We start from the raw sequence: 22,443 nt of genomic DNA on the forward strand, positions 1-22,443 counted from the left end.
GAAAGGAAAAATCAAATGCACAACTAGAAAATGGAGAATAACTGACTGCTGGAAAGGTTCTGCATTAAGACACAGTTTGTTTGAATAGGCCTAGCCTCCCAAGGGATACAGATCACGGTGTGACTGCCCTGTCGTCCTCCTTATTTACCTCTGCCAATCTTTGTGCCATCCACCGATTTTTATTAGCTGTGATTTTTATATTTATTTTTTGATCATTGATGACAATGGTGAACAGTGTCGGGCCTAGAACGATTTCCAAAGACCCCCTGTTGATGAGATTCCCCACCAAGAGTTGCTCATGTCACTGTGGATTGAGGGACATGATTTTCCAATAATAGAAGCTGCTTATGTGCTGTGTTTCAGAGAATCACCACGAAGAATGCGTTTGGCCTGCACCTTATAGACTACATGGCAGAGATACTCAAACAGAAGGACTCCGAACTGACCAACTTCAAGGTGAGGGGGATGGCTGCTGCCAGCTTGGTGCAGTGCTCTGTCTCTTGCTCCCTCCTGGAGCAGAGAGGCCTCTTGTTAATTCCTGCCTGAACCTCAAATGGGCATAATGCAGGCAGATGGGAACTAAGTTCCCTGTAAGCTGCGCGGCCGCGCAGCAGGCTATCAAGGGCAGTGCAGGTTGGGAGAGGCGCCTCTCACCCTGCCCAGAGCTGCTGCGTCAAGAGAGGGCTGGGGGGAGTCCTCTCTCCCCGCCACAGCCCTGGGGCAGCCTGCACCCCAAACCCCTCCTCCCCCCCCGCACCTCAATCCTCTGCCCCAGCCCTGAGCCCCCTCCCACACCCCAAACCCCTCATCCCCGGCCCCACCCCCTGGACTCTAACCCTCTGCCCCAGCCCTGAGCCCCCTCTCAGACTCCAAACCCCTTGGCCCCACTCCTGCCACACATCACCTCCATATTGGTGCACGTAACAAAATTCATTCCGCACATGGATGTAAAAAATTAGAGGGAAGACTGGATGGGAACCCCTCTGCTGTTCCTGGTTAGGACAGCTGATGGAAATGACTGGACAGTAACTCCTAATAGAATTCGATAGGGCCAAATTCTCTTCTGTTACACCAGTGAAATCAATGAGATTTCTGCACTGTTATAATCGAGCAGAATTAAGCCCACAGAAACCAGGGTTCATTTATCAAGGAAAGGCTTGCAAGGTTTCCTGAAGTCCTTATTTTGACATTAGAGGCCAGCGATAGAGCAAGGCTATACTGAAAGGAGTTTGATCTGAGACTTGAAGGCGGAGTGAATTAGACTGGAGTAGATGGACAGCAGGGAGGGAACCAGGGATATGATGGGAGGAGACAAAAGGAGGAACAGTTTTCTTTAGAGGGAGCCCAGCAGAATATTCACTTGGGCAAGGTGTGGGTAGGGGATTCTCAGTCATGATTTAAATAGCAGGGGGTCTGGTGACCCTGAGAATAGTACTTTGTATCTTGAGTGCTTTTCTTCCTCTGATCTCCAGGTACTTTGTAGGGGTGGGCAGATGAGCTTAACCCCACTGTGCAGGGCGAGCCTGAGGAACGGGGGGAGTGATTTGTCTAGGGACACATGGCAAGTCACTGGCAGAACAGAGTCCAGATCTGGATGTGGGCGTTGTGCTTTCCAGTGGGCATTGCTGCTTGCTGGTAACAGTAAGATACTTGCCTGCCAGGGCAGATGTCAGACTCCACAAGCCATGTTGATGGGAGTCTGCACGAGTGTTCTGGAAGCAAAACACAGATTATAAAGAAGGCTTCAGTAAAGGCCTCTCTGGTGGTTTTCTCTGCACTGCTCCTTTTCTGAGGACTCTGCTAGACTTGGGGAAGGAAGAGCCTGTACAGGAGAGATTACAATTCCACTTCAGCCAAGGAGTCAGAAACCTGCCCTGTACCAAATTGCAGAGCAACTTACCAAGGGTTACAGGGATCCCCTCAATCTGGTCTCTACTTACTCGTTCGCCATGGGGTGTCATGTAAGATGTTGACTCAAACCTTGTGTCACACTAGTGGTCATAATCAGGCAGGAGACACTTATTTACCTGTCGGACTGCAGAGAGTTACAAAGGGATCTTACAAAAGTGGGTGACTGGGCAACAAAATGGCAGATGAAATTCCATGTTGATAAGTGCAAAGTAACGCACATTGGAAAATATAATCCCAACTATACATACAAAATGATGGGTTTTAAATTAGCTCTTACCATTCAAGAAAGCTTCGAGTCATTCTGGACAGTTCTCTGAATATGTCAGCTTGATCGGTAGTGGTGGTCAAAAAAGCTAACAATGTTAGGTACCGCTAGGAAAGGGATAGATAATAAAATAGTAAATATCCTCATGCCACTGTATAAATCCAGGGTACTCCCTGCAGTTCTGGTTGCCCCATCTCAAAAAAGATGTATTGGAATTAGGGAAAGGTACAGAGAAGGGCAACAAAAATGATTAGGGGTATGGAACAGCTTCTGTATAAGGAGAGTTTAAAAAGACTGGGACTGCTGAGATTGGAAAAGACATGACTAAGGGGGATATGAGAGAGGTCTATAAAATCATGAGTGGTATGGAAAAATTGACTGTTACATAAGACGAGAACCAGGGGTTGCCAGATGAAATTAATAGGCAGCAGGTTTAAAACAAACAAAAGGAAGTATTTCTTCACACAACTCACAATCAACCTGTGAAACATGTTGTCAGGAGATGCTGTGAAGGCCAAGAGGATAACAGGGTTCAAAAAAAGAACTAAAGTTCATAGAGGATAGGTCCATCAATGACTATTTGCCAAGATGGTAGGAGACACAACTCCATGCTCTTGGAGTGCCAGAAGCTGGGACTGGGCGACAGGAGATGCCTCTGTTTGATACTTGCCCTATCCTGTTCATTCCCTCTGAAGCACCTGGCCTTGGCCACTGTCAGAAGACAGGATACTGGGCTAGATGGACCTTTGGTCTGACCCAGTATGGCTGGTCTTATGTTGCCAGAGGCTGGTGGTGTTGAGGAACTGACCCATAGCAGGTACTGGCAAGGGTTCCTTGCAGGGCTTTGGAGCTGTGCTCCGCCTCCGCTCCAGCTCCAGGCAAAAACTTGCAGCTCCACTGCTCCGGAGCTGCTCTGCGCTCCAGCTCCAGGCTCCGCTCCAAAGCCCTAGTTCCTTGTGCTAAGGGCGGGCGGTAGAGGTGTCTCACTGTCCTACGCACCCTGGGAAGCATCAACCCCCCACACCTCCCCAATCTTTTCAAAGCATCAGGTGGGCTTAGGGAGCTGGGCTTAGGGTAAGAGCTGGTATTTGCTGAAGGGCACTACAGGGTAAAAAATCTGGGTAGAATTCAGTACAGCAGAAGTACAAGTGACACTGTCTCTGGTAGCAGGGGGTGAAATTGTAACGGGCGGGAGAGGGACAAGGAGAAGCAGTTAATTAATGAAACTTTTGGCAACAACATACAATAAAGTTGGACTCAGTTGCAGATAGACACTACAAAGATATGTCGTCACTGAGAATCCTCAAAGCAAAGCTGAGCTGGACCCGCTGGCACTGGCAGGAGATGGAGCTATAACTTTCTGTTTTGAAAGTGGGGGGGAATAAGAGCGATCATTTGACTTCTGTAAATTTTAGCTAAAATGAGGTGTGCAAGACAGGTGAGATCTGGGAGGTGGGAGAACAGCACCAAATGCAGAGTTCCGGCGTGGCTGAATCATAGGGTAATGGTGGCCTGACTGTAACTAAGTTTGACCTCCATGTATGAAGCTCATGCTGAAAGAGAGGACTGTGACATTCGATCCATAGAATGGGTCACAGCAGTAGTGCGTAGGGTGGGTGAGAAATTCCGTAGTATCCACTGCGACATTACTGAAGAGCTGTGTTTTGTGGAAGGAAAAGGGATTGAAGAGCCCAGTGTGGCTGAACAGAAATGCATTGTGGTGATTCATGCTCGTAATGTCTCCTTTTTACAAAGGGAATCCATCTCTGGTTGCGCTGATGCAATGGAACATGGACTTTGTCCGGCCACATGGCCACTCTTGTATGTTTCAGCTTGGCACATTCTACTTTAGCTTTTTGCTGGTCTCCAGCCACATCGGGAATATAAAAATAGATGTTCTCACCGAAATTTCAGTTCTGCAGCTCACATTTTGTGTTTGCTTTCTCTGAAAGCAATTTATTCCAATGAGATTAGATCCTTTCTGATTGTGTGTTCTGTGTTCTGTTCGGTCTGTTTCACAGATAGCAGCCGGCACCCTGGATGCCAGCACAAAGATCTATGCGGTGAGAGTGGATGCTGTCCATGCAGATGTATACAAGGTTCTTGGAGGGTTGGGAAAAGACTCAGCACCTACAAAGGATGTGGACAGCCAGGGTGCAGGTGTGCTGCTTGCTGCTTTTATTTTGATGTACTAATCAAGGGAGTTGGAACAGTCATAACTCCAAATATTGGTGCAGGACCCCCATATAACAATCTTATGCTTACACAGTATCTGTAGATTTCCAGGCCCTCTTTAGGGATGGGAAGATGGAGGGAAGTGACTGTAAAAATTCACACAGTAAATCAGTGACACAAATGGGATTAGAACCCAAATCTCCTGCCTCCCAAGTCCTGTGCTCAGCCTGCTAGACCTTTCTCCCTGCTCTGAGCTGAGTGTGAGTACTTGGGTTACTTATTCTGGCAGAGTGGTCTGACTGAGAGATTCAAAATCATAAGAGGAAGCACCCCCTTGTCTTCATCCTGTCTTGTGCTACAAAAGCAGAATGTCCTGTTGAGAGACAGATTAGTCAACAAAAGGAAACACAGCCTTTAATTATTTTATATAACTTCCCTTTGCTGGGAATCCAGACATACCCAATATGGATAATTTTATGCCCAGTAATTTTTGTAGTCATAAAAGCTAAAATAAAAATAATGGAATCTAATCCTTAGGATACATTCATGCCCCGGATTTCCCACGCCCTCTGTGATCGTCAGCATCGTATCACTGGTCAGGTGCATTATGGGACAGTTTTGTGTGCAGGTATTGGCCACAGATGGAAGTAGCCTATTGAGCCATATGGACTAATGGTCTGATCTATTTATGGTAGACCTGTCTTTCTAAGCAAGCTGGATGAATCCAGATTGCTCTAGCATGTTTGTGCAATGTCTTTTTCAGCTTCCCATTACACGGGCAGTAAGGGATGGGCCGAATGACATGGGTTTCTGGTTCCCTGTTAGTTTGGGCATCTAAATGCAGTTGAATAAGAAATCATTTAAAGGATTTCCCCAAATGTCTAGTGCTGATCCAGTCTGGTTTGTGCTCCCTGCTTTCGTTTAGTGTAGTGAAGGCTTTGCTATGAGTAGGTACTATATGGCTATTTTGGGGTTAATTTGATCAGTTGAAGGGACTTTGGTTTCTGACTTGTCTAGGCCTGTGTTCCCTAGTCAATAATGGCTAGTGAAGTTCAGAACTTGTCCAGAACTTGTCTTCTCCTTGTGTTGGTCTGGGTGAGCAAGGAGATCAGGAGCTACAAGTTGTACAGACAAAACGCTGTCTGTTACACTGAAGCAGCTTCAGCTGAGCCCAGGGACTCATGTCACTTAGTTCCTACACTGTCAGCTGATGTGGGGTTGCACCATGTGAAATCAGAGATGATATTCTCACCAGCGCGTGCAAGAAGAAGTGTGTTAATTCTCACAAACTAATCTAAATGGGAAGAGATTTTATGGAGGATGGAGCTGGATTCTGTGCATCAAAGGAAATTTTCTTGTCTGCATCTCTGCGGCATCTGCCCAGTGGGTTTGAGTACTGCCTTTTGCTATCAGATTTTTAAATAAACCTAGAATTATTTTTGTAGTAATTCTGAGGAGATTTTTCAAAACTCTTGAACCTGCTCACTGATTTTTGTGGTAACTCCTGGTAAAACCTAAACACACACAACCCCTCTTAGTCCAAGGCTTGAGGGAATAGAAGAGGAGGCAGAGATTTAGAAAGGCATGAGTGGGTCGGGTCTATGTTTGATGTACTCTCGACCCACCACTTTTCAAGAAGAGTCAAACTCCCACCATTGGTAGCTACATTGCTCTAGAGACAGCCTCTGCAGTAATTCTCCTTTTTATAGATGGAGCTGCTGCCGGTACTGAAGCTGCCAAGAAGCTCCAGACAAAGAAGAAGCACTCGTACAAAACAATCGAACAGAACCTGAATAACATAAACATCTCTGAGGCAGATTGCAGAAGTGAGGTGGGGAATACTGCCCTGGAGTCTTCGTGTAGCAATTGTTCTACTTAACCCTGCGCCAGATAGACACTTCTCCTTCCTCACCCCCATGTAACTCCTCTTCTCAACATGGCAATCTTGTGTCAGGCTGTAGCAATCATATGCTTTCCTCTTGCCTATCTCTGCACTCTGCTGTCATAGCAAGTCTCTCATCTGTCTCCACCCTGTCCCTCCCGTACTGGTGTGCTTCAAATTCGACAGCAAGACAACTCTGCACTAGTTAACCCAAGTGTGAGTGCGAAGCTCATGTCTCTATTTAGAGCTTCTCTGTGATGGGGTCTTGTGTCCATCCATCATCTGTTTTCCCTCCGCCTCTGTTCCTTGATTCTTCTCGCTTTGTGTCCATGTGCAGGTCGATCCCATGTTCCAGAAGACAGCAGCCTCCTTCGATGAGTGCAGCACGGTTGGCATCTTTCTCAGCACCCTGCACACCCACAGCTATAGCTGTGAGCTCCTGTTGGATTCCAAGGTCACGCCGCTCCCATCTTCTGAGACATTGGAGTCCCCGAGCTCTACTCCTGTGAAGGTGGCAGACCTGAAGTGTAGGTGGAAGTAATAACTGTGAACTCTGGACTCCTCCAGGCTCCCATTTCATCCCACGTAACCCCCTAATAAAGTTCTTATGCTCGTTATCTCGCAGTGCAACAGGCACTATGTTCCCTTCGCTGGTTGGATCATCTGTTAACATTTTGGTCTCAGCTGACTTCATTCTTGCTTCGGTTATCTAATTCGCCCCCCCGCCCGGTTAACCCTTTGGTGCTGTCATGCATGTATTGCTTAGGGGGAGATGTTCTTATATTTGATGCATGGTGTGGATTTTAGGGTAGGTTTCTTGATTCCTGCTGCTTTTTAGGCTTAAACCGTAAAATCAGAGCCAGTGTAGGGTGAAAGTAAATGTAGTGTGGCTTCAGGCATTTATTTCCTGGGTTAATCACTCAGCGGTGGGGCAATAGCTTTCTTCTCCAACCTTCAACTCCCACGCATGTGTTCTGAAATGCTTATCCATATTTGGGGTACGGTCACCACAGCAGTAGTATAAATCCAGGTTATTTGATGTTGGTTGTTTAGGCTAATTACTGATCATTAACCCTGTTCATAATATCTCCTTACTGCTTTCGTGGTCTCTAGCTATCCTGCTGCAGTGCATCGAACCGCGCCCCATCTGCCCTACGTTGAGTGGCTTCCAGCTTTCTCACTGGGACAGTGACTCCCATAATGAGGTAGGTCTGTTAGCAAGCTGCTCATATTAGGTCAGTGCAGAGCATGATATGGGAGTTGTTCCCAGTGTGCTCAGCTTCCTCTGTCAAAGATCTCTCTGCAGGCTGGAAAGGAAAGGGAGAGTTGCTCTGTGGGGTCGGTGCTATTCTGCCGGAACCGGACAGGGAAGTGGTATGTAGTATTTCCCTGCGGTGCATCTTAGCAACTAGAATTCTGGGACTAACTCAAGCATCTGACCTACTTTTAAACAGAAAAGAGGGTTTGAAACTATTTGAAGGGACGTCTCTGGAGAAATACACGCCATTCAGACATCTTATTAAGGCCCTGGCCTTTGCCAAAGGATTCCCTAGGATTATTGTAATCAGCACCCATTGGTGTGGAGCAGAGAGGTTGATTCCTCTTGCATCTTGAGGTACTGAGAAAACACATACTGAGTACAAGACGGGATCAATTCTTGTCCTTCTAGATTGGGCGGGGGGTGATGTACTCCGGGCTCAAATGGTCTGCGTGTGCCTGAGGATATGCTCCATTCAGGAGGCATCACCTGAGTTTAGTTCTTCAATTTCTTTCCCCTCTCTATTCCCTGAGGCTGACATCCTATAGCATTTAATCTACAGGACTAAGGCTCCAAGGATGAGCAGGTTACCTGGGTGTGGGATTCTCTGAAGCGACCATTCTCTGGATAACCAATCCCCTTCAGGTTTTTAATTAGTCCAGTCTCTCTGAGTACTAGGGCCAGAGTAGGGTTTATATTCTGGAGTAAATGTGTTAAGCCCTGTGATAGGTGTCCTATTTTGCCTTGGAGGCCCAGGGTTTGGTATTGAATCCTTTCTGTGAGTGAGTAACCTGCTCTTTCTGTTCTGCAGTCAGTGTCCGCTCTGCTGGATAAATTTAAGAAAAGCGACCAAGTCTTTGATATCAACGCAGAGGTGGATTGTGACCCTGCAGACTGTGCTGATGCCCTAGAGGAGGATGACTTTGATGCAGACATGCCAGATAGGACGGTAGCAGAGGATGTTGGGGACTTTTCAGACAAGCTGGAGGCCTGCAGGATGGTGCGTGAGAGCATGAGGTACGTGGTATTGCTTTGGCCTGCAGCTGGGGTTTGCCACCTAGCCACAGCCTCCAGCTCAGGATTGCCATGTTGGACAGCAGTGTTTTGATGGTAGGTTTCCTGAGGCAATGAAGTTTACAAGCAGAGCTTGCTTACTGTGCAGGTGGTATCTGTGAACCAAGTAGACTAATGGCCTAACTTCTCGTTATAGGACTCTAGCTCTAATCTTTTCTTTCCCCCACCGAGAGACAGAAATGGGACTTGGTGACCAGGGAGCCTAGAAATCCGTTCGCCACAGAAAAACACGGAATTTGTGCTTTTACAGAGAATCTTTAAAATAAAAACACAGTAGAACCCCGTTTATCCGCGCCTTCATTGACCGGCTCTCGGTATTAACCGAACCAACAGTGGTGGGGCTCAGGCGGCTGGTGGTTTGGTTAATACAGAGAGCTGGATAACAGAGGTTTGGATAAACGGGGTTCTAAAATATTGTGTTCAACTGATACCTCTATATAATGTAGCTAGGGAAACGAAAGTTCAGTGTTTCATTTTAATTGCGGAAAGACACGGCTTTGTATAGTTTTTGTTTCGTTTTTTTTATTGGAGATTTTTTTTATCATCATGGAAAACTAGGATCCCAGTTAATGATCCAACCAGGCCAGCATCCATCCAGTATGTTCTCCAGGTTAAAAGTAAGCGGCACAGCTCTCTAGCGGGTCTCCCAACACTGTTTAAATGTCAAATGCAATTAAAATGGTTTTAAATTTCTCCCAGTCCCCCACCCCAACCCTCCCTGCTGTGAATCACCAGAACCATTGGTGCTGAAGGTATTCAGGTGGTTGAGCTTTGTTAATGAAGGTTAGAATTTGGCTGTATGTCACACCAGAGTATTTGTTACTTCAATTCAAGCCGCTTCAGTCTGTTGGCCACCAGTCCCTGATCTTGTGCAAAGCACCTCTGAAGGGAGGGGCATCCTTACCCTGCATCAACCATCTGACTGCCATGTCCGGAGATGTTTTTGTAGCTGGGAGTTGACAGCCCCAAACGTGCGGCAGGGACTGCAACATGCCCAGACCGTTCCCTTGGCTAGAGCCAAAACATCTGCCCTTACCCCCTGCGAACTTCAGAAGGAGGAAAGTAAAACCCCCTTTCCACCATCTGTGGTGGGCAACTATTGGGATGGAATGAGATGAAAGGGAATGAAGCTAGGGAAATCACCCTTATTCAGCTGCTAATCCTGTACCTCCTTAGGGAGCAACATGGCAAATCGCCATCTGCTCCCCAAATCCCAGAACCCCTGTTGGCAAGTCAGCTAACTTGTATTATTTGTGGGTGTGCCTCTACAACCAACAGCAAGACAGTGAGTAAGAGGTGTAGGGATTAGAAGCCACTGCACCCCACCTGCTCAATCTCAAGGGTTGTCTGTGTTAAGGCTTTTATACTGTACTAGCCACCGGAGGGGGAAATGACCCATATCTGAACAGGACTGATGCCATCTGACAGTGATGCATGCACATACTGGCTAGCCCCTGGGCTACTGTAGTGTGTGGTGGTGGTTTTTTGCATGGATTATAACCGATTTGGGGGGGTGCTCTTTCAGTAAGGACGTGATTCCCCTTGCGGAAGGAGACATCGGGACCATGTGCCTCCATCTCTCTGTGAAACCTGGAGAGTATTCCTACTTCAGCCCCCGCACCATGTTGATGTGGGCCGGCCCAGAGCACTGGCGCTTTAAGCCTCACCATAAACGTATGTATTTGTAGGATGCAGTTCAGAAAGTGGATCCAATTATCATAAACTTCTGGTGTGTCTAGAGACAGTCACTAGTCAATGGCTAGAAAGCCATCTATCAGGGTAGAGACCACTGTGCACTGCTCTCCAGTCACTCTTCCAGCCAGTTTAGGAGGAGCGCTCTCTGTCTAGGGGGAAGACTAGCTTGGTATGGGGTGAGGGGTAATAGCATACTACCTAGGTCCTGTCCTAGTGCAGCCATAGGGGATACCAGTTTAAATATCTATCCCAGTTTAGCCTGCAACCTCCTTCCAACACAACAAAGCTCAACTGCATTTTCTGCTTGTGCTTCTTTAGAAAGACAAACAGCCCTTTTAAAATAAAAAGAACAGGAGTACTTGTGGCACCTTAGAGACTAACAAATTTATTAGAGCATAAGCTTTCGTGGGCTACAGCCCACTTCTTCGGATGCATCCGAAGAAGTGGGCTGTAGCCCACGAAAGCTTATGCTCTAATAAATTCGTTAGTCTCTAAGGTGCCACAAGTACTCCTGTTCTTTTTGCGGATACAGACTAACACGGCTGCTACTCTGAAACCTTTTAAAATACTAAATCTAGAATGAAAACTCCAGTGCCTCTGTTAGTTCACAGAAAAGCTCCACTGACAAAGCGGAGCATATACCATCTTCCTTTCCTTTAGCTCCAGAATATCTGGGTGTGGGTGATCTGCTTGGAAAGGTCCTCAGAAGGCTAGGAACACTGTCTGAGAAGTAAAGGTAGCAGCACTTGATTCTCCTCCCCCAAAGTGCTGAGCATTGACCATAGCCTCCCTTTCTGCAGTGGACACGGGCGCTGAGAAGGGGGGCAGGAAGAGGAACACAAAGAAAGTCTTCGAACTCGACTTTGATGAGGATATTGACTTCACAACGCGTTTCCGTAAGACTAGGGTATGTACTGGGTTGCCACGGGTGCCTGGCTGTTTTCTGCTCCCTCCTCTGCGACACGGGGAGTCTCTTTAGTACAAGCCATTAGCAAATTTTTAAAATGGGGTTCTGCTGTGAACTGGACTCTAAAGTCAGCCCTGGGGGTGTTCCTCACTCCAGATCAAATGACAGTAGAGACTTTCTCTGCTAGCCCTGTATCCTGGAAGTCATGCTGGATTCTTCCTGGCTTATGCCGCTGCAGGCAGGGAGCTGCCCAGGGGTCAGCGAGGGCAATATGCAGCGCTGCCAGTGGCACATTGCTAACATCTGTACAGAGGGGGCGCCAGCATAGATTCCAGCTTGCTATCCCAGAGCTGTTCGCTTTTTGAGCCTCCCAAGAATAATCTGGATTAGAAGCATATTGTAGTCACTAAAGTGAACAGGTCTGACTGAATAACGGGGGGCAGGTCTGTTGAGTGAAAAGGTGCCTTTTCCCATAGTTACTTGTTAGATGAGACCCACAGCTCGAGCCTGTCGAGGCACCGTAGTGCCAGCCCCAGGCTGGTTGTCTTCCCATTTGCTCTCTGCTGCTGCTGGTGCATTGAGCGTCCTCTTGAATATCCCCCACTCTCTTCTCTGGAACATGGAGCTTCAAGGACCCACTTCCAAACTCTTTGTGTGCTTGCTCCAGTGCTGTGTGGAACTCGGAGCTGCTATGCCCTGGCAAGCAAGGGAGTTCTTTGCAATGGCTCCCTGGTGTATAGGCTTGGACGTTCTTGGGCTAGGAGAGGCAGGGACTCTGGTGTAATATGGTGTTGACTTTGAACAGGCAGCGACAACTCTGGCCAAATCAACTCTTGACAACCAGAACAAGAAGAGCACCACGCTCCCTGAAGACTTCCACTTTGACCCTGACAATATCATTCGGCTCTCCCTCAAACCAGCTATCAAGGTACAGTCCCTTCCTGACCCCACTGGGTTCTTCCGCCCTGCCCGCTGAGCCGTAGGCTGCGGGACTCCCATGGTGCACCGAACACTCCTCCGGCAGGAGACAGTCCGCTAAGGAGGTGCTCGGCTCATCTGGTTAAACCTGCCGCCTTGTTGATACCAGGCGTGCTGGGCTCCCCACCCTGTGCACGAGGAGGAGGGGAGGGCAGAGGGATAAATGGAGGAGGGCTGGGATGGACCTGGGGAGGAAGAGGAGTGCCATGGGCCTAGGAGAAAGGGAATATGGCTGTCTGGATGCTAGTCTGGGCAGTGCTCAGGATCTCTGTGTCCTTTTCTCCCCCTTGGCCTTGTCTCGGCAGCTGTGGAGGAAGGCTCTGCAGAGCAGCTTGTCTGACCAAGAGGATGAGATTGGAGAGTATGATTACAACAATCCCAATGACACCTCCAACTTCTGTCCTGCACTGAAGGTAGGTGGGGCGGGGGTGTCACTTGGCTGTATACTGTCTGGTGGAAAATACCATCTCTCTCCAGCTGGAAAGATCCACCTGGGAGAGCGGCCTCCAGCACCACACAGGCCTGCCTGCTCTCACCTATCCAAATGTGATCCCTGCAGTGCCACGAGTGGAACTGCCTGGACAGGCTTTGGCACCTGCTCGCTTGTGAGGGAGCTGAACCAGGCGCTAACAAAGCCCCATGCTTACCGGATTTCACTAGTGAAACGGCAGCTGACTCTTGCCGGTGACACGGTTGTAACCTTTCTCTGGGCAGCAGGAGCCTCCTCATCCCTCCACACTCGCTAACCTTGGAATCGCGCTAACTCCTATGTTTGCAAATGTGCCTCTCTCCATCTGCTGAAACCCCGGGCCAGGACGCCACCGCCCCTCCTGTGGCCTCTCCCGTGTGTGCAGACCCTCAGCTCACGGCACAATTGTCACATCCTCCAAGGCCTCCAGTGGCTTCCCAGCTGTTTCAGGATCCTGTTGCAAGTTCTCTGCCTTGGCTCTTCAAAAATGCAGTGGACTTGCTTCAGTGCCCTCGCAGACCCTGTGCCGATTCAGTCACGCCCCCTGTGGTGGGTGAGCTCGGGCATCCCTTTGCATTTCCCAGCTCTGGAAAACATGTACTGCTTTGGTGATGGGGTGCAGATGGTTCATCGGTGTGTGTGTGTGGATATAGATATAGATATTTGAGCTGTGGTGGGGGATGGGGAAACCTGCATGTTCCTGTTGGGATTTGCAGGGAGGACACGGACTACGGCATCTGCATGAGGCGTCTCTCTTTTCCCCCCAATATCTGCTCAGGCTGCTGATAGTGACGACGACCCCGACCCCGTTGGCTTCATGGGCCAGGGTGGGCCCTTTGAACTGACCGTGAGGGGGACAGATCAGTTTGGTGAGCTCAGCAGGGCCCTTGGGGTTGACATCACAACATATGGCGAGTCCAACCTTGTTGCTGAGCCACAGAAGGTAAGAACTGGCCTGCTGCCTGTGCGTCCCCAGCTGGTATGTGGCCGAGCACCATCGGGGTTAGTTCTGAGCTTGCGGGGTGGGCTGGGGCCCTGGAGAGCAGTGAAGCCCCCTGTGTGCTCCAGTAGCAAGCTGCTGGCCAGTGCAGGGGAGTGGGGGAGCTAGTCTGAGGCTCCAGCTGCAGGAGGCCCATGGAAGGAAAGCTCTCTGTGGGATGGAGCAGACTTCCTTCAGGCTGCGCTGCCTAGGCCTGGGGGCTGTGTTCGGAACGGGTTCGGAACGGGCCTGCATGCTGAGGCGCAGGGACTAACTGGTTGCCGTGCTCCATCCGGTAGCATAATGCCCTCCAAACCACCCAGAGAGGGGATCCTGCTGGACTCAGCTCTCTGGTCAGCTTGACAGACTTCTGCTTGTCTGAAGACGCTGCTGCCTTTTAATATGGAGATCTACCTATCTATCTCATAGAGCTGGAAGGGACCTTGAAAGGTCATCGAGTCCAGTCCCCTGCCTTCACTAGCAGGACCAAGTACTACTCCTGACAGATTTTTTGCCCTAGATCCCTAAATGGCCCCCTCAAGGATTGAACACTCAATCCTGGGTTTAGCAGGCCAATGCTCAAACCACTGAGCTATCCCTCCCCCTGCTTTCTCACCGCCCTTCTCACCCTGCATGTCTACCTTCAGGTGAATAAGATAGAAATTCATTATGCAAAGACGGCCAAAAAGATGGACATGAAGAGGCTAAAACGGACCATGTGGGACCTCCTGACTGATGTGCAGAAGGACCAGGTGGGGGCAGAGGTGAGTGCAAGGAGATCCCAAAGCAGCCGTCCCTGGCTGGCCACCCACCCACGTGCCTACCAGCTTGACAGCCCTTTCTCAGGCCTCCCTCTGCACTGTAGTGACGTGGCTGGCTGATTCCACTGCATTCCCAGCCAAGGCATCTCTGTGGTGCTACTAGCAGGCACCTTACCAAGCCCTGGGGGATCCTGAATGTTGGGTAAAGCCACCCGTTCAGGGCGACCCTGCCCGCACTGGCAGGAATGTCGTGTTCAGTGTAGGAGGTCCAAGCCCAGGCTCTCAGCTCCAGTCCCTTTCTCTCATGCTGATGTGGCCTGGGGAGGGCTTCAGATCCATGCACGTGGCTCCTCAAGGGGCCAGACTGTCCCTGGAGAGAAGATGGCACCTTTCAGAAGGAGCTGTGTGAGACTCCTCCATGATGCATCTTTGGCTTGCTCATATCTGGGAAAGCAAAGACCTGGAATCCTGGGGTGAGCACCCTGACCTGCCTGTTTCTGACTATCTGCCTTTCCTCCCCTTGCTGAAGCAAAATGAAGTCGCAGAGAAGGGGACTGACTCTGTAACACTAGCAGGCAAGAAGGTCTTCAGTGGCATCACAAAAGATCTGCTTCACAGGTACGTGGGGATAGAGACCCTTCCTAGAGAGGGCCTGCTGTGCCAGGGCTGCAAGCCTCTGGATGAATCCTGGGTGTTCCCTACTAACTCCCCATCTGCCCCCTGGTGGGATAATGTCGCGCTTGGCTTTTACACCGAGGGGGTGTCAGTCTGAACAGGGAGTGGCCTCCGAAGAGGGTATATGTACACTGCAATGCAACACCTGCAGCTGCCCCGGGTCAGCTGACGGACTCCGGCTGGAAGCTGGGTTCTGGGAGCCTCCCTCTGCCCAGGTCTCGGAGCTTGGGCTGAGTCCAAAGGTCTACACTGCCATTTTATAGCCCCTGAGGCTGAGCCATGGGCCAGCTGCGGGTGCTTCATGGCGGTGTAGCATCCCCTGAATGTCTTGGCCGCAGTGTGAAGCTCTCCCATCTGCTGCGCGTGGGGATAGCTTGATCTCCAGCTCTGGTTGCTGAATGTCGATCAGAGTCTGCTCACCCCTCGGCCCAGAGTCCTTCCTGGCTGGGTTTGCGGAGCTGGGTGTGAAGAAGCTGCAGGCCTGAGGTGAGGCCCTCGGGGGGAGAGGTTTTGGTCTCCTTAGTGAGAAACAGGAAAAGCTGGAGAGTGGTGAAGGATCTGTCACTCACTTAACCAGCCCCCACTGGCTCTCCAGTATGCTCCATCACTGGTGTCTAATGTGTAGGCTCCTGCTGTCTATGTAACCACCTCCCTCCCTTTGGCTGTTTTGCAGACTGCCTTCTGCGATGGCGCAGAACCTCTCTGTGCCCCTGGCGTTTGCCTGCCTCTTGCACTTGGCAAATGAAAAGGTGAGTATGGTGTCTACGTCTAATGCTGGGCAACTCCGATGAATCCCACTGGGCCTGCAGGGAGCAGTCAGTGAAAGAGGTGGGGTGCTGGGCCCAAAAGTTCCATGTGGGTAAGGCCAACAGCCAGACACCCGGGAAAGAATTCTCTGCAGTAGCTCAGAGCCCTCCCCATCTAGTGTCCCATCACTGGCTGCTGGGGATATTGGCTGCTAAGAGTCACAGATTGGCTACCTGCCATTGTAGGCAGCCCCATCAAGCCATCCCCACCATAAACTTATCAAGCTCAGTCTTGAAGCCAGTTCGGTTTTTTGCCCCCACTGCTCCCCTTGGAAGGCTGTTCCAGAACTTTATTCCTCTGATGCTTCATAGCAACCCCACCTTTCTTCTTGGGTTTTTTATTTATGACCAAAGACCTTTTTATTGCTTTAATTTCCTTTGCAAGGTCTAATTCAGCTTGAATTTTGCAATTGTCTTTTCATGCCTATGTTTTCTGACTTCCAAGCTGTAGCTTTCTTTGCTGATCAATCCCGTCTTCAAGTCCTTGTTGGAGGCTCTCTGCTTACTCCTGCATCTTCTTTGAGGTGGTTATTAATCCAGAAACGAACACATTGGTCTTGATTTATGGCTTGAATTTGGCCTTTCACCCTGTCTTCTGGCGGCTTAGCTCAGACCCTGTACTTTGCTTTGAACATCACTTCTGTGCTCTGGGTTTTTAATTCAGTTTCCCATGCACTGATAAGAAATAAGCAAGTTGGCTCTTCGGCAGTGACTCTAAGATGGTTCCACCCTAGGGACGGTTCTAGGTACAAAGCTGGAAGTCAGGGCAGACTAGGCTCATGACTAGTTTGACTGTGCCATTGTGACCTGTTGGTAACAGCTTTCCTGTGGGCTGGCTACGGTGGTCTCCACTGGGAAGAGTCTGGCTTGTAGAACTAATTGGTTTCCTCTCCTTTTCAGAATCTGACGCTGGAGGGGGTAGAGGACCTGTCTGACGTCCTCGTGAAGCAAGGAGATTGACGTGCCACGTGGGTGGAGCAGGGCGCTCTGGCTGCTCTGATAAGACAGGAGCTCTTCGTCCTACCATGAGATTAGCTATTCGTTTCAGCGAGAGGCATGACTGGGTCTCATCACTGGTAGCTTTCTCTCCCCTGCCAGCGACAACAATGGGATTTCTCAGAACACCGTGTGTGAATCATGGACACCTGCCTCTCCAAACCTGGGCTCTTAGGGTGACTCAGGCAGATGGGGATTGCTACTCTTGTGCTTCCATGGGAACTGGAGCCTTCTTTGAACCGTCAAACTGTCTCCCTTGCCTTTTTAGATGGTAACAATGACCCACAGATGCATGCTGCTGCTTGCCATAGCCACTGCTAGAGCAAAGAACTCTCCAGCGTATCCCCACCTGTCTGTTTTAACACAGCTCTCACTTTCTGTACATAGGACTGGTTGTAATTAGTGGGTTTTTACCCCCTTAACTATATCGTCTCATCACTTTACACATTATTAGGATCTCTCTGAAATGATTTTACCTATTTTGTACAGAGCTTTTTTTAAAAAAAAATAATAAACTGCAATATTGGTTCAGATTTTGGGGGCTCTGCTTTGTTGGGGGGAGAGTGGGTTTCCCAGGGGTAGAACAAACCCCACTGCATCTCCCTCATAGTTTCAGAATTCACGGTGCTGGGAGGCAGTGAAGCAGAGGAGAGTAAAACAATGCGAAAGGTGCAGCATCGGACTGAATTCCCTCCTGAACCTCTGGAAACAGACATCTGGGTGCCTGAAGAGGTTGCATTGGCAGACTTAGCATCAGCTGCCTCTGTCCATTCTCCTAACTGGAGTAAACAACAAGTGATGCCACCATACAGGTGTGCTGCAGAGTTCTGGGGCGCATAGTCCTAGCATATGTATAGCCATGACCTGAGCTATGACCTTGCTAGTGCTCCACTGAACTAAGGCTTTGGCTGTCCCCATCAGGAAATGTAGTTGCGAGGTGTATGTAGACCCAGTCCAATGTACTCCCGGGCTGTGCATATCCAGTCACATCTGCATACACAAGACCAGCTCCTCTGAGCAGCAGAATTCAAGGCTGCTGGGCTGAGCACCACATGCGATCCCAGGAGAGCATGCATCTGTTCACGCTGCTGGTTGTGCAATGTAGGAACATGACAAACACCTTCACTTCTATTGAATTAAATCAGGCAGAGAAGTCTGAGCAACCCTGGCCCTCACCAGGGGGCGCTATTCTCAGTGGAGCTAGCAGTGCCCAGGGCTTTTAGACTCCTAGAGGAGCGGTGTCTGGCAGTAAGCAGGGCCTTGTCCATCACTAGTTGAACTCAGTGCAGACAGAGGAATGGGGCACTGCTAGGAGATCAGTGTACCTTTGTTGCCAAGAAGGCCAATGGCATATGGGGCTGCATTAGTAGGAGCATTGCCAGCAGATCGAGGGACGTGATCATTCACTGGTGAGGCCACATCTGGAGTAGTGTCCAGTTTTGGGCCAGGGTGGGGCCAGAAATGAGGGATTCAGGGTGTGGGAGGGGGCTCTGGGCTGGGGAAGGGAGTTGGGGTGCAGGAGGGGGTGAGGACTCTGGCTGGGGGTGCAGGCTCGGGTGGGGCAGGGGATGAGGGGTTTGCAGTGCAGGAGGGGGCTGTGGGTTGAGGCAGGGAGTTGCGGTGTGGGAGGGGGTATGGATTGGGAGTGTGGGCTTGGGTGCAGCTGGGGATGAGGGGTGTGGGGAGGCGCTGGGGCAGGGGATTGGGGTGCAGACTTACCTTGGGCGGCTCCCAGTCAGCGGTGCAGCGGGGCTAAGGCAGGCTCCCTGCCTGTCCTGGCTCTGTGCTGCACCCTGGAAGCGTCCAGCAGGTCCAGCTCCTAGGCGGGGGGTGTGCTGGTCTCACCGGTAGGCACCGCCCTCCCAGCTCCCATTGGCTGCAGTTCCTGGCCGATGGGAGTGTGGAACTGGTGCTTCGAGCGGGGGCAGCTCACGGAGCCCTGTGGCCCCCACGCCTAGGAGCCGGACCTGCTGGCCACTTCTGGGGTGCAGCGTGGTGCCAGGACAGGTAGGGACTAGCCTGCCCTAGCCCCGCTGACCGGACTTTTAACGGCCCAGTCGGTGATGCTGACCGGAGCTGCCAGGGTCCCTTTTTGATCGAAAACTGACACCTGGCAACCCTACAATCCGCTTCAATTCTCTTCCCCAACGTTGCAGTAGCTGCGGCTATGAGTGGCAACAGTCACTAGCCTTTAAGCAAGTGGAATTCAGCATGAGGACCCCCCACGCCAGCTCCAGCTGATGCAGAACGTCAGGTGCTGCATGGATTGTAACAGGACTACTGCAGATTGTGGGAGGAGCTGGGGCTTGTTCATTGGGCCTTAAACTCTTTACTTGCTTGTGTACTTTTGGAAACGTTACCCCTAGTCGTTGATCTTTCGAAGGCAGCCTGGCGAGGTCATTAGGAAAACTTACGGGCCAAGGCACGAAAGAAGGAAAATTCTTACTCTCCCCACACATGTACGTCTCAGCTGCTTTAATGTCACACTTTTCTTTGGCACATGTTGGGAGTAAAGTTTGCCTGAGTAACCCGTGTACCTTCTGTCGTCAGACGTCACTGGTGTGATGCTCTGCTCTGTCCAATGTTGATAACCGTTGGCTGCGTGTGTGTTCCCTCTGTGCGCTGCCCTGGCTCTGCAGATCGCTGGCTCAGCAGACCCCGAGAGAACCCCCAATGACCACAGACTCCGATAAGGTACGAAGGCACCCGGCCAGGTTTATTGCCACACGAAACACAGTCTCTAGCTGCCCGGATCAGATGTCTACCGTTCTGCTAGTACATATGTGCTCCCTGACAATAGACCGGCTCAGTCAGTGGTGGGATTTACCACTGCCCCCTAGGCCAGATAAAGACAACCCCTCAGGGGTCCATTTTTATACACAGGTACAAACAAGTTACTCCTCACTCCTGACGTATTGAGGTACAACCCCTCTACGTAGCAAGGTGCCGCCTCTCACCTTGCACATGTTGGTTCAAGCAAAACAACTCTATCCACCATATTACCCTTTTGACCCTCTCTTTAGGGTGGGTCCGCCTGTTCCTCGTTATCTATGTGGAATGTGCTTGTGCTGGAGTGTTCTGGTACCATCCTGGCACGTGTTTCCATCACTTGTGCCCAGTACCTTTTAGGTATGTGTGTTTTTGCGGCATCAGCCGTCTTCTCGTCAGATTCTGTGAGCAGGGCCTGCCTCTGGCTCACAGCTTTTTGTTTTATATCAGCAAAGTCTTGACCATTACTTTAGCTCAGGCCTTAGGCCTCATACCGGGCCTTTGATACAAGGACTTGTGTTTCAAGACCTCATCTTACTACACCTTCCTCACGAGCTGGGGGAAACACACCAGCCCCGCCTTGGAGAACCAGTGTCATTACAGCTGCTTTGCCAAGGCCCACAATCTCTCCCCTCAGACCGGTGCAAACACAGGTTTCTCCTTAAATTAGGGACAGGCAAGGTTTGGAGTTGGGGGTTTGGTTTTATTCCCAATAAAAAAAGTGTTGATGGTGTTTTGGTTCAGCTCAGTGTTGATGGTGGTTTGGTTCAGCACACTAGCTCATTAAGTTAGCTCCTCAGGGGTGGTCCGTACAATTCTGCCTGTACACTCATGTGCCTAAGTGCCACTGGCCAGATTTCAGCGCACTAATAAACCCACTTGTGGTCAATGGACTGCACAGACACTCAGCACCTTGAATTAAAAATGGCGGGTGTAGTGCTCCTCTTGCTGGGCTGCTCCAAGGCCTGGCTTTGTCATCATGGGTTTCAGTAAGGCAGGGGTAGTCAACAGGCGGACCGTGGGCCAAATCCGGACCGCCAGACGCTTTGGAACAGACCCTGAAATCTTATTTACTTCTTATTATCGTTGGGCTTTTTAAATTATTTTTTCTGCAATCTGGACCTTGACTAATTCTTGACCAAGACATTTGGACGTTGAGAACAAATAATGGCCTGCCCCTGCCGTAAGCTACAACAGCCCCACCCCCAGCACGGAGGGCGTGAGGAGTTCAGTCTCGCAGCTTCGGGAGCGGAATGTACTCAGCTGGGTGAGGGTTTAGGCTAGTGCTAAATCTTCCCCTCCAGCAGATCGTATTAACGGGTTGTCCCAGATCCCTATATGCTCCGTGTCCAACTGTCTGAGATGCACTCGTCTTCTCCTCTGCCCACCACTACATGTGTCTCTGCTTGTCTTGACCTACTGACTGCAGAGCTCTAGGCCTGTGGATCGCCCTGGCAGTGTCTGACCGCAGAGAGCAGCCCATCCAGAACTGCTTCTGCTGCAGGGCTCCTTGGTGCTGTCACGTGTGGTCTTTCTGGTTGAATGGCACCTTGATCAAACCCCCTGAATACAGGTACAGGAGGGATTTTCTCCTGGCTGCTCGCAGGCACCGTCTCTGCTCCGGCTCTCAGGCCGAGCTGTTCTGCAGGTCATGGGGAGAAGGAGCTTAGGACCCGTGCTGGCCGTCCCCACTGGGATCCCACGCGGGCTGTCAGGAAGGGAAGTGGAAGAACCGGGATATCCTGCTGCCTGGTTCGCTGCCACGGCGTAGCTCCTTCTGCTGCAGCGGGTTCAAGTGAGCCAGCTCCTCCTCAAGCATCTAGAGCAGACACGGGAACAAAGCGTTTCGGGTTACAGGCCGCGCAGTTTGGAGCCCCTGGGCAGGCCGGGGAGCTGCACCACTGGGACCCCTGCGGCTGCTGAGCAGTGAAGCCTGTTGGGCCAGTCTGACAGCGAAGGCCCTTTCCCTGCCCCAGCAGGGAGATTCTGGGTTCAAAGCAGCAGTTGGCAGATAAATGAGGGAGTCTCCACAGCCACCGGCTAAGGCCGGGCTGGGCCTAGCGCTGGGTGCCTGAAGCCGGGAGAGGAGAACACTGCTCTAAGCAGGTTTCATTCAAGGATTGGATTGTGCCGAAGCTAGTGGGAACGTGTTGTGTGTGAAGGTAGGGAGCAGGCTCGAGAGCTCTGCTGAGGTACTTTCGTGGTCCCCCCGTCTCTGCAGCATCGAAGCAGCTCCCAAGCACCAGCCCCTGCCCGGCAGGTCAGGGTCTGTCCCCCCACAGTGCAGCTGGAGACGCTGCGGCACAGCAGGGGAAGGACCTTGGGTGAAGTCCCACAGGGTCTGTGGCACAGAACCCATCCCCCTTTGCTGCCACCCCCGGTGAGGCGATCACCCCGGCTCAGGCTGGAGGCGCTCGGGAGGCTCACTTCTTTGCGGGTAGCGAGCCGCTGTTTCCACTCGCTCAGCTCCAGGGTGTGTTCGTCGTCCAGCCCCTTCAGCTGCTTCTTCTCCTGTTCGACCAGCAGGCGGAGCTTCTCGGTCTGGGAGACACGCAAGGCGAGAGCAATTACACGCCACCAACTCGGGCAATGAGCGGAGACTGGCCGTGACCAGGAATGGCCCTGCCAGGGTCTGGGATCGGGACGCAGATCAAATCCACGCCAGGCCCCGGGGCCCTTGGCACAGCCGCCAGGCCTGCAAACGCTGACAGGCAAGTGATGCCAACACCTGCAAGGGCCATTTGGATGATCCTGCTTCAGAGGCGGCTGCATGGCAGGGCTCTGCCCCACACCAGCCGTCTGGGCTGGGGGGAAGGGGGCAGAGCCCCACACACACATGCACC

The 22,443-nt window shown here is 51.0% G+C and overlaps 2 protein-coding genes across 2 annotated transcripts in view; one reads left to right on the plus strand and one right to left on the minus strand.

The window, feature by feature from the left end:
• Positions 1–393: 393 nt before the first annotated feature.
• Positions 394–16,795, plus strand: NCAPH (non-SMC condensin I complex subunit H). The gene is made up of 15 exons (XM_065399005.1): positions 394–456; positions 4,198–4,336; positions 6,061–6,182; positions 6,571–6,760; positions 7,347–7,438; positions 8,303–8,508; positions 10,091–10,239; positions 11,061–11,167; positions 11,973–12,095; positions 12,451–12,558; positions 13,393–13,557; positions 14,241–14,357; positions 14,884–14,972; positions 15,703–15,778; positions 16,736–16,795. Exons 1-15 carry the CDS (start codon positions 409–411, stop codon positions 16,793–16,795), a joined length of 1,791 nt encoding a protein of 596 aa, XP_065255077.1. The 5' UTR covers positions 394–408.
• A 4,516-nt stretch (positions 16,796–21,311) lies between these two features.
• The window catches only part of LOC135874645 (serine/threonine-protein kinase 10-like), a 53,302-nt gene continuing 52,170 nt past the window's right edge, over positions 21,312–22,443 (minus strand). The window contains exons 17-18 of the mRNA XM_065399531.1: positions 22,028–22,141; positions 21,312–21,419 (exon numbers count right to left, since the gene is read on the minus strand). Of these exons, the coding sequence (XP_065255603.1) occupies positions 21,312–21,419; positions 22,028–22,141 (222 nt within the window). The remainder of the gene's footprint in view (positions 21,420–22,027; positions 22,142–22,443) is intronic.

The sequence above is a fragment of the Emys orbicularis genome, chromosome 2, assembly GCF_028017835.1.
Source record: "Emys orbicularis isolate rEmyOrb1 chromosome 2, rEmyOrb1.hap1, whole genome shotgun sequence".
Classification (NCBI taxonomy): Eukaryota; Metazoa; Chordata; order Testudines; family Emydidae; genus Emys; species Emys orbicularis.

What these genes read in the sequence shown, in the direction of transcription:
- NCAPH (XM_065399005.1), top strand. Translation starts at nt 409, where the DNA reads ATGGCAGAGATACTCAAACAGAAGGACTCCGAACTGACCAACTTCAAG. An exon ending in TGTGGACAGCCAGGGTGCAG is followed by an intron (nt 4,337 to 6,060) that starts GTGTGCTGCTTG and finishes TCCTTTTTATAG; the next exon opens with ATGGAGCTGCTGCCGGTACT. An exon ending in GAAGGTGGCAGACCTGAAGT is followed by an intron (nt 6,761 to 7,346) that starts GTAGGTGGAAGT and finishes CGTGGTCTCTAG; the next exon opens with CTATCCTGCTGCAGTGCATC.